Here is an 11,486-nt window from a genome sequence, read left to right as displayed (position 1 = left end):
AGTGCACACACAATCTATTTTATCAATCATTAGATTCATTGATAACTGAAGCAGTGCGTACACAGGCATCTTTGGTTCTTTCAGCTGTATGTTCTTGGTATGGTCAGTTAAACATGTTTGGTACAGTGCATTCGGATAGTATACTTTTTCCACATTTTGTTACGGTACAGCCTTATTCTAAAATGGATGAAATTGTTTTTTCCCCCCATCAATCACACACAATACCCCATAATGACAAAGTGAAACAGGTTTTTAGTGTTTTTGTATTAAAACCAAAAAACTTATATCACATTAGTATTCAGACCCTTTACTCAGTACAGCCTGGAGACACTACAAGCTTGGCACACCTGTAGTTGGGGAGTTTCTACAGACAATTCCTTTGACCTCATGGCTTGGTTTTTACTCTGACATGCACTGTCAACTGTGGGACCTTATATAGACAGGTGTGTTCCTTTCCAAATCATGTCCAATCAACAGAATTTACCACAGGTGGACTCCAATGAAGTTGTAGAAACAGGATGTCCAATGGAAACAGGATGCACCTGAGCTCAATTTAGAGACTCATCGCAAAGGGTCTGGATACTTATGTAAATACGGTATTTTTGTGTTTAAAAAAAAATAAAAATGGTAATAAAAAATTAAACGGTTTTTGCTTTGTCATTATGGGGTATTGTGTGTAGACTGAGGAATTTGTTTAATTTAATACATTTTAGAATAAGGCTGTAACGTAACATTGTGGAAAAAGTGAAGGGGTCTGAATACTTTCTAAATGCACTGTATATAACATAGCTGAGGTATTAAGTTAGAGCACCATATCAAATAGGACAAACAATTAAAAAAAGAACATGTATATTTCATATCGCTGTTGACTTCATGCTGGGGCTTCTTTTCCAATTATCACCACAGGACACTTGCTCTTCACTTGAAGTGTTCACACAGGCCTTCAGTCATCACAAGATGCTGATCTAAGGTCTGTTTTGTGTTCTCCCCTTTATGGCGAAGGTTAAGATTTAGGGAGGGTGAGCTGATCCTAGATCTGTGCCTAAGTGTAATGTCTACCTGAATTGCGTTTGGTGGGGGGGTACAGTCACAGGAAATTACATCACAGGGTCAAAGGGGACTAAGTGTGAGCCAGGTCACAGGTTCTTCATGCAGACCTGACAGCGGCTGATGCGTGAGAGGAGCTGGCCTGCTTTCAGGGTCTCGGAGGCAGGCTCTGCCTGGAAGGACTGTTCGATGGAGGTGAGCCAGAAGCTGTGTTTGTTGGCGAAGTAATGGCAGGTGCCCTTGGCCCCGTTACACTCGATGAAGGGAGTGGTGCGGAAGTCCTCCAGACAGGAACCAGGGGACGATAGAGACTGACCACCGCCCTCGTCACCTGCTGCTGTGTGCTGTGGGGGGGAATAGATTGCTTTCATATGTCCTGTGTTTTCAGATCAATAAAGATGAAAAGGAGACTAGAATAGGCCACTTTAGACTGTCAGAACAGAAAGCAAGAGACTCACCATAAGGAAGGAGTAGCCAATCCACAGGCTGCGCCAGCCCACAGGGCATTGTGGGATGGTGATGTCCTGGCTGTGCACGGCGACGGCGACGGATGGAGCCTCGCACACAGAGCAGCGGCTGATGTAGGGTTTGATCTCGCCCTCTTCCACGGGCATCATGGGAAGTGGTGCGGTGGTGGACAGCCAATAGGACTTGTCATTGCGGCTGGCGTAGTAGCAGACGTCTCCGGGGTTGCAGTACAGGAAGGGCATGGTGTTGAAACGAGGGAGGCAGGAGCCTGCCAGACCTGGGATCAATAGAAACATTGAATGAACCAATTAATCAATACATGTATTCATATAAAAGGATGAAACAGTGCTACAGCCACTACAGGCAAACTTGAGAGAGCCTAATGGGTTCTATCTGCCAATGAAATATCAAATAAAATCTGAATAGATACAAGTATAATCTAATAATTGTGTGGTCATTTTTTAATTTCCTGTCTTTTAGGTTTTCTCATCTTCTCTGTCTCACCTAGGTCCTGGTTGTGGGCCTTCTCCTGGCCCTCGAAGTACAGTAGACTGTAGCCATCCCACAGCTTGGACATTCCCACGGGGCACATGGGGGTCTGCTCTGATTGGCTGTGCTTCACCAGCAGATATCCCACACTCACACTGCGTCCAGGCATGCCAGGCAACCCTGTAGTGCCTGGGTTACCATGGTGTCCTAGGGGTCAGAGAGAGAGGTTCAAATGTGACTATTAAAACCTACCCAAACCAGAAACCGTGGATAGATGGCAGACTTCGCGCAAAACTGAAAGCGCCAACGACCGCATTTAACCATGGCAAGGCCTGGAAATATGGCTGAATACAAACAGTGTAGTTATTCCCTCCATAAGGCAATCAAACAGGCAAAATGTCAGTACAGAGACAAAGTGGAGTCGCAATTCAACGGCTCAGACACGAGACATATGTGGCAGGGTCTACAGACAATCACAAACTACAAACGGAAAACCAGCCACGTAGTGGACACCGACATCTTGCTTCCGGATAAGCTAAACATCTTTTCACCCGCTTTGGGGATAACACAGTGCCACCGACGAGGCCAGCTACCAAGAACTGTGGTTTCTCCTTCTCCGTGGCCGACGTGAGTAAGACATTTAAGCGAGTTAACCCTTGCAAGGCTGCCGACCCAGACGACGTCCCTAGCCACGTCCTCAGAGCATGTGCAGACCAGCTGACTGGAGTGTTTACAGACATATTCAATCTCTTCCTATCCCAGTCTGCTTTCCCCACTTGCTTCAAGATGTCCACCATTGTTCCTGTACACAAGAAAGCAAAGGTAACTGAACTAAATGACTATCCGCCCGTAGCACTCACTTCTTTCATCATGAAGTGCTTTGAGAGACTAGTCAAGGATCATGTCACCTCTACCTTACCTGACACCCTAGACCCAGTTCAATTTGCTTACCGCCACAATAGATCCACGGACGATGCCATCGTACTGCTCACTGCCCTATCCCATCTGGACAAGAGGAATACCTATGTAAGAATGCTGTTCATTGACTATAGCTCAGCATTCAACACCATAGTACCATCCAAGCTCATCATTAAGCTCGAGGCCCTGGGTCTGAACCCTGCACTGTGCAACTGTGTCCTGGGCTTCCTGACGGGCCGGCCCCAGGTGGTGAAGGTAGGAAACAACCCCTCCACTTCGCTGATCCTCAACACAGGGGCCCCACAAGGGTGTGTGCTCAGCCCCCTCCTATACTCCCTGGTCACCCATGACCGTGTGGCCACGCACGCCTCCAACTCAATCATCAAGTTTGCAGACGACACAACAGTAGTAGGCCTGATTACCAACAATGACGAGACAGCCTACAGGGAGGAGGTGAGGGCTCTGGGAGTGTGGTGCCAGAAAAATAACCTCTCACTCAACCTCTTCAAAACAAAGGAGCTGATTGTGGACTTCAGGAAAGAGCAGGGGGTGCACACCCCTATCCACATTGACGGGACCACAGTGAAGAAGGTGGAAAGCTTCAAGGTCCTCGGCATACATATCACTGACAAACAAAAATGGTCCATCCACACAGACAGTGTGGTGAAGTAGGCGCTATTGCGCCTTCTTCAGGAGGCTGAAGAAATTTGTCTTGGCACCTAACACACCTCACAAACTTTTATAGATACACAATTGAGAGCATCCTGTCGGGCTGTATTACCGCCTTGTATGGCAACTGCCCCACCCGCAACCGCAGGGCTCTCCAGAGGGTGGTGCTGTCTGCCCAACGCATCACCGGGGGCAAACTACCCTCCAGGACACCTACAGCACCCATTGTCACAGGAAGACCAAAAAGATAATTAAGGACAACAACCACCCGAGCCACTGCCTGTTCACCCCGCTACCATCCAGAAGGTGAGGTAAGTACAGGTGCATCAAAGCTGGCCTGAAAAAGAGACTGAAAAACAGCTTCTATCTCAAGCCCATCAGACTGTTAAACAACCATCACTAGCACCTTAGAGGCTGCTGCCCTATACATGGACTTGAAATCACTGGCCACTTTAATAATGGAACACTAGTCACTTTAATAATGTTTACATATTTTGCATTACTCATCTCATACGTATATACTGAATTCTATTCTATTGTACTGTATTTTAGTCTATGCCGCTCCGACATTGCTCATCCAAATATTTATATAGTCTTAATTCCATTCCTTTACTTTAGATTTGTGTGTATTGTTGTGAAATTGTTAGCAGTTACTTATTACTGCACTGTTGGAGCTAGAAACATTTCGCTACACCCGCAATAACATCTACTAAACGTGTATGTGACCAATAACATTTGATATGAAATGCCTCTGTGTATAAGAGAGAAATTGTGTGCAATTTATTCATATGTTTCTTTTTAATTTTTGTGTGGTTAAAATGAATTGAACATAACATGAAATAACACTTTCAGACAGTAGGGAACCGTGAGGGCCTTCTATGTATATATTGTTATTTTCATCTTTACAATCATTTTAATGATCTTCTGATTTCATCTCTTCTGTTTGTGTTGGAAAGAGAAGTGTTAGGTTAATACTGAAGATAAAAAAATATCCAGGATTTTTCATTGGTAGTCTCTGTGTAGAAAAATCGAGCTGGCTCAACCAGCCATTGGCCTTCAGAAGCTGGACTGAAGTCCTCTGCCATTCAACTGTATTAGAGCAGAATTTTGGAGTGACAGTGGAATTAACCAATCACATTTTGACTTGCAATAGGTAGCACAGAATTAAAAAAAAAAAGTGGACGCAAAAGCAAATAATCAGTGGTGCAAGCTGTAGTTTTCCCCATAATGCAAGTAACGTTACCTAGATTGTGTTGTGGTAATGTGACAATGGCCACAGCGGCTGCAGTAGCTGTTCTCAACTTTAAGGTGGATGTTGTTGCTCAGTTATTAGCATCACCTTTTTCAAGATTATCTTTCAAACTTCGTTTACAAATGATCATAATCTGTGGGGGGCACTGATTTTTATTGCAGCTTGCTTGCTGTTAGCTACAGTATCTCTTGAAAAATAATGACTGTGAAATAATGACATTGTTGCATTTAGACTCTAGATCACCGGTTAGTGGGATGACCGTGATAAAATATATTTGCAATGGGAAGTAATAGCTGGTTTGTTCATTTCATTCTGGAAATGAAATGGTTGTGCTTTTGTAAGGTTATAATTTTATTCCTACTGGAGTGAATGGGCTGCTTATTCTTTAACAATATTTGATGCTGTGTGCGACTGCTGTCGTCTGTCTATGTGTTTAACCAAGTGCACAAGTATTACGGTCGCTGGTCTTTCAGCACCACAAGCCTGTCACCTTTGATGTGACACTGCTGTTGTCGCTATTGGTGATAGTGGTGTTAGGCCACCTGGCTGGTTGCATTATTTTATACTGTGTGTCACATGTTGCGTCTGTGCCGGTTCTGTCTCTGTGTGTGCAGCAGCCCGAAGTGCAGCCAGGCCTGTTTGATTCATTCATAATGCCATCAAAAAGCATTGTTCCTCCTTCACTAGAACTAGAATAATCAGACTACAGAAGATAATGTCAGGCACATTAAGTGAAGCTATGGTTCTGTTATATTCTAGATTTTTGATACAAGGTATTGGAAGATTTTTGGTCCCTCTGAAGGCCTAAATCCTATAGTCACGGTTCGCCACTGCTTTCAGGTAAAACAAGAGAACCGTCAATGGAATACAGGTTTTAATTCATTTCAGATTAGCTACATAAAAAAATCCTGGCCCCTTCAGCACTAAACTAATTACATAACTAATAATCCCTACAGGCCATGGGTAATTTCTCTCATAAAACACCTGCGGCTCATTCAGACAAATAACACTCTGACCCAAACCCTCTGGTGGAAACTAGCTCCCTGCCTCACTCCCATTCTTAATCCCTTAATCCAGGCCTGCTTGCTGTAATCCTTATATTCCCTGGCATGGCTGCCTTACTGTACCTACCTTCCATGCCCTGAAGACCAAGGTGACCCCTCCCTCCGTCATTCCCACGGTACCCGGGGGTACCCGGTCTGCCACCCACCCCTGGCATCCCCTTCTGCCCCTGGGGGCCCAGGTAGCCTAAATGGGAAGGGGGGGGGGGGGGTTAAAGAAGGGGTAAGGAAGAAGCAAAAAGAAGGGGAATGGTCATTCAGTGAAGACAGTCAGCCAATCCTATAGAAGCACTTGTATAAAGAACAACATTTGACATAGAGAAGTATATAACAATATTGTTACACAATATAAGGTAGTTGTGCTGCTGGATCCTCCTACCTGGAGCTCCAGGGGGTCCTTTCGGGCCAGTCTCCCCTCGTACCCCCTCTGGTCCTCGGATGCCCTGAGGCCCTGGAGCACCCCTTTCTCCTGGCACCCTGGGGGTGACTGGGGCTGGGCCCTGGTTACCTGGGGCTCCCAGGTAACCTGCAGGACCAGACCAGGTCACACACATTTTGTACGTGTTAAACAGGCATCTTTAATAATAGTGTAGGTGATTTTCAGGTGAATTATAGTGAGGTGCAGATTGATATCAAACCAAGGTTGATGATGTCTACCTATGGGTCCAGTATTTCCTTTTGGGCCGGAAGGACCTCGGTCTCCTTGGAAACCAAACCTACCAGGAATTCCCATCATCCCTTGCTCTCCCTTCACACCTTTGGGACAAAAACCATGGCTGTTACTAATTTTACTGTTTCAGTACAAAGTAACCAGCTCAATAATCCCTCCTTGTCAAATGTGAAACAGACAGCCATCTACGATGGATAATAAAACATAATTCTGGATTGTATTTCGGAATTCCCACTTGGGCTCCTATAATTCTATGATCAGTACCTTTCTTTCCAGACACTCCGCTCTGTCCTTTGTAGCCTGTTGGTCCCTGATCCCCCTGCTTTCCTTTCAGACCAGAGAATCCGGGGAAGCCATAGTGGCCAGCTAAACCCTTCTCTCCGTATGGAGAGGGCTCACCAGGATATCCACGGGGCCCAGGGAAACCTATGAAACAGAACAATCATTATTAGCACACCAAATACACACACCAACCGAACACATCCCACACACCATGCACACCACATCCCAGAGGATAAATACTTAGTTAATCTACTGTAAATCCACGCATTCCCCACTCTACTATACCTGGCAGCCCTTTGGGTCCAGGGAAGCCAGGGTCTCCTGATGGTCCAGGTTTGTCTGAGGTGCCCTGTGGTCCTTGGGGGCCCTGAAACCCTGGAGGTCCCACCTGGCCCTGGTCACCTGAGTACAAGGGACAAAAAAAATAAGAGAAGGGGGAGATACTTAGATACTTTGAAACACTAAATGTCCTCCAAACCTTGTATCAAAAAGATGCAATGAGTCTTTTGGAGCAATGACTAACCTGGTTGTCCTTGAATGCCCTTTAAACCCAGCGATCCTGGGGTCCCGACCTCTGAGTTGGGTATACCTATCTCACCCCTCGTTCCCTTAGCACCAGGAACACCTGGGGTTCCCAAGTTATCCTGACCTGGAAGTCCAGGGATGCCCTTCTCACCCTTCAGTCCATCCAGTCCCAATATACCATTCAGTCCAGGAAAACCTGCAGAAAGGAGCAGATCAAACACAATGATAAGGCAAAGGTGTTGTGTGTGCACACCCGTGCTTTTGTGTGTGTGTGTGTGTGTGTGTGTGTGTGTGTGTGTGTGTGTGTGTGTGTGTGTGTGTGTGTGTGTGTGTGTGTGTGTGTGTGTGTGTGTGTGTACCTCTTTGTCCTGGGAAGCCTGGTCGTCCATTTGTGCCTGATTCTCCGGGGATCCCAGGCCATCCCTTCGTACCCTGGTTGCCTTGAAACCCTCCTTGACCGTCAGATCCTGGAGACAGCAACCACAGTCAGACACAAACAACAGTCATACACAGGCAACAGTCAGACACAGGCAATGAATGACACTCATTTAAAAAATGTGAGCAACATGGTAGGAAGTCAAGTCTCTTACCTATAGGTCCTCCTGTGCCAGGCTCTCCCGGCCCCCCTTTCATGCCGTCAATACCATGGAAACCACCACCGCCCCTGTCTCCCGGATTCCCAATGAAGCCCTTCTGACCTGTAGGGAGAGACAGAGGGTATCAGGAACACTGCTACCATGTTAACGCATCTCAGACAGCATCTTAGTAAAACTAGACTCCTTTTCTTCATCTGTACTGTTATCAATATGGTGGAGGCCTACCACTACCAGGTGCACTGTGTTTTCTCTCACCAGTCCACAGTTCCTAATGCAAATGAAGGAAGCAAGGCTCAATGAGTGACTCACCTGGAACCCCTGGGAAACCATCCTCCCCCCTCAGTCCTGTGGATCCAGGCATGTCGATTATGGGACCCCCCTCACCTGGAGAAGAAAACAATGAGGCGTATTTCAGCCAGTGCCTTTCACTACTCACGCTTCTATTTAAATGTTAAATTGTCCTGGGACTTTTGCTTCGAATCCAAGTGCTTAACAAAGACAAGCTTAAACTGAGTTGAAACAGCTGGAAAGTGAAGTTTGGATGACTACTGGCGTCTACGGCAGTGGAGGCTGCTGATGGGAGGACGGCTCATAATAATGGTTGGAACGGAGCGAATGGAATGTCACCAGACACGTGGAAACCATGTGTTTGATACCATTTCACTTATTTTCCGCTACAGTAATTACCACTAGCCGTCCTCCCCAATTAAGGTGCCACCAACCTCCTGTGGTCTACGGTACTGTACTTATCCATCTGTGAGATTTGGGACAGACAGGGGCGTCATACCTTTGACACCCTTCACTCCTGGATCTCCTGTAGATCCGTAGGCACCGGGGGTACCTTTCTCCCCCTAAGAAACAAATACAAGAAACACCACATTAGATCGGACAGAGATGTGTCTAACCTGTTTGTAGAACATGTTTAGCATGAACAATAAAGGGGGCTGGCTGCAGCAGAGAAACAATGGGAACCAGACTACATGGTCTCACCCTGTGACCAGACATCCCAGGAAAGCCGCTGATTCCGTTTGATCCAGTCGGACCTGGCATTCCTTTTGGCCCTGGAAGTCCCTGCGCCCCTGGGTTGCCTGGGAAACCCTTCTTATCGCTTGGGTCTCCGGGAACGCCATGGTAGCCCTCCATACCCGGAACTCCGGGAAAACCTTTAGGACCTGTAGAAGAGAAGTGGGGAAGGTGAAGAAGGAATGAGAATGAGAGGAGTGAAATTAAAAGGAGAGAAGGATGAGAGTATGTGAATAAAGAAGAGCGGGAGGGTACGGAGGGTATGAAGCCTGAATCACCTCTGGGTCCAGTAAATCCGATTTGTCCTGGGGTTCCATCTTCTCCCTTGGTCCCCTTCATGTCATTGATGATCTGACGAGGGATGTGGGGCTTCTCGCCTGGCAGGCCACTCAGACCACGTTCACCTAGGAGACAGCGGGTTTAAGTGTGAGTGTCCAATCAGATAGAAGGATCTGATAAAGAGTAAGAGAGAGACAGGGAAAGAGAGTGGTAGAGCACAGAAAGACACACCATTCTAATTGACAGTTCAGTCTCACCCTTTGAACCATAGTCGCCCATGATTCCTTTCTGTCCAAATCCACCGGGAATGCCATCCTCTCCCTTCTGTCCAGAGAAGCCCTCCAGGCCTGTCTCACCGGGCATACCTCCAAACCCTGACATGCCACGAGAACCTTTGATACCTGGAACAGGAAGTGACATCACAGGTCAGGAGGAACGTCCTTACAGCAACATGTGGCTATTATATATTTCAGCATTACTCACTGCAAAACTCCAGTGTGACATTATATCCTCATATCAACTCTTCATCAGGAAATGACATGTGGAATGTGATCAGAGTATGACCATACTGTATATGACCACGAACTCTATAATTAGAACATTGAACAGAACATGACTCCACTGAGTATAGTATGTGTATAGTAAGTAACCTTTGAACCCTGGCAGGCCAGAGTGTCCTATAGGTCCTGGCTCTCCAGGGTCACCCAGGTGTCCGGTGTTTCCCTCAGCACCCAGACCTCCAAACTCTCCCAGTGTCCCCTTCAGTCCTATTGGCCCCGGGGCGCCAGGGTCCCCCTGATCACCCCTGCCTCCGCTCAAACCTGGAAGATACAAATACACAGTGTATTAGCTGTGAGTCAAAGAGTTTCTTCCTCTTCAAAGCAAATAAAAAAAGTTAAAAAAGAGAAGTTAGTCAGTTATGTGTCTGACCTGGTTGTCCGATGCTTCCTGTTGGTCCATGGACTCCAGCCTGTCCAGGTACACCTTTCCAGCCGTACTTCCCAGCAGCTCCTGGTCTTCCTTGCTCCCCCTGTAGACCTGAAGAACCCACGTTGCCCTTGAACCCAATCATCCCAGGCATGCCACCCATCCCTGAGAGAGACGGGCAGAGAGAGAAGCCATTACAATAGCTATACATTACCACTCTTGAAAAGGTGGAGACATTGTAGTTTATTGAATGTCAACTTCAGTACACTGGTACGTTATGGTAGTACCCACCTGGGTAGCCCTCGTTTCCAGGTTCTCCGACAAAACCTTTAGGTCCCTGCTCTCCAGGAAGACCCACTTCTCCAGGTTGTCCGGTCGACGCTCCCCAGATCTCCCCGTGTGGTCCCTTTTCCCCGGACTCCCCGTCCCGACCCTGTTGGCCTGGCAGACCTTGATCTCCAGGTTTACCCTTGACGCCGGGCTGACCCAAGTCTCCACGGGGGCCAGTGAAACCTGAGGATCAGACCATCAGAACTATCACCATCAGCTGGTAGGAGGTTAGAACCTGGACTAAGATGTAATAAGTATTAAAGCACTATAGTACTCTATAGTGTATCCATTACAAGTGGGAGTAAATGTACCTGTGTAGAGGGATTGGATGTTATGTATCTGTAACTAGAGCAAAAAGACTACTATTACAGCTAAAGCAGCAACATGATTACCTGGCTGTCCGGGAGACCCTCCTATGCCTTGCTCTCCTATCTCTCCTTTGGCCCCCTCATCTCCAAGTGGACCTGTGAATCCATTTTGACCTGGGATGCCTGAGGCACAGACAAAAGGACATACAGGACGTTAATCATAAATGTGGATCTTGACAGGAAAAGACCATGCAGGACATATGACACATTTTCTGTTTTGCATTCTAAAGCTCAAACTGAACTTAAAGGAAAGGTTACCTGGGAAACCCACTAACCCTTCGGGTCCTGGTGGTCCTGGCATACCGGGTGGTCCGGGTACGGCATCACAATCGCCTGAGTAAAAATAACACACAATGGACATATTTAGATTGTATCAATAATTACTATGAGAACGGTCCTCCTTTTATAACTGCTGTTTCACTACTGTTTAATGAAGCTCTACTCCACATCTCATACTGTACATATCTGTGGAAACTTCTGTGCTTTTGCCTGCTTGTTGCCTTGGTTCGACAATACTGTTGCCCAGTGTGGATTGGGGATCAGAGCATAGCGAAAATAAAATAATTTATACATATTAGCCAA

At 46.6% G+C, this 11,486-nt stretch overlaps 1 protein-coding gene across 1 annotated transcript in view; it reads right to left on the bottom strand.

Moving 5' to 3' along the window:
- Positions 1-834: 834 nt before the first annotated feature.
- col4a2 (collagen, type IV, alpha 2) overlaps positions 835-11,486 on the bottom strand; it is a 114,553-nt gene continuing 103,901 nt past the window's right edge. The window contains exons 27-47 of the mRNA XM_029703751.1: positions 11,163-11,237; positions 10,929-11,027; positions 10,498-10,719; positions 10,210-10,371; positions 9,930-10,100; positions 9,537-9,680; positions 9,279-9,404; positions 8,968-9,149; positions 8,765-8,828; positions 8,287-8,361; positions 7,972-8,079; positions 7,741-7,848; positions 7,380-7,577; positions 7,142-7,258; positions 6,839-7,000; positions 6,562-6,660; positions 6,284-6,430; positions 5,975-6,091; positions 2,020-2,211; positions 1,506-1,792; positions 835-1,391 (exon numbers count right to left, since the gene is read on the bottom strand). Coding sequence (XP_029559611.1) covers positions 1,137-1,391; positions 1,506-1,792; positions 2,020-2,211; positions 5,975-6,091; positions 6,284-6,430; positions 6,562-6,660; positions 6,839-7,000; positions 7,142-7,258; positions 7,380-7,577; positions 7,741-7,848; positions 7,972-8,079; positions 8,287-8,361; positions 8,765-8,828; positions 8,968-9,149; positions 9,279-9,404; positions 9,537-9,680; positions 9,930-10,100; positions 10,210-10,371; positions 10,498-10,719; positions 10,929-11,027; positions 11,163-11,237 — 3,110 coding nt within the window. The 3' untranslated portion in view covers positions 835-1,136. The remainder of the gene's footprint in view (positions 1,392-1,505; positions 1,793-2,019; positions 2,212-5,974; positions 6,092-6,283; positions 6,431-6,561; positions 6,661-6,838; positions 7,001-7,141; positions 7,259-7,379; positions 7,578-7,740; positions 7,849-7,971; positions 8,080-8,286; positions 8,362-8,764; positions 8,829-8,967; positions 9,150-9,278; positions 9,405-9,536; positions 9,681-9,929; positions 10,101-10,209; positions 10,372-10,497; positions 10,720-10,928; positions 11,028-11,162; positions 11,238-11,486) is intronic.

This window comes from Salmo trutta, chromosome 20 (assembly GCF_901001165.1).
Source record: "Salmo trutta chromosome 20, fSalTru1.1, whole genome shotgun sequence".
NCBI classification, from domain to species: Eukaryota; Metazoa; Chordata; class Actinopteri; order Salmoniformes; family Salmonidae; genus Salmo; species Salmo trutta.
Note: the sequence above shows the minus strand (reverse complement) of the source record. Positions and strands in the feature narration are given on the sequence as shown.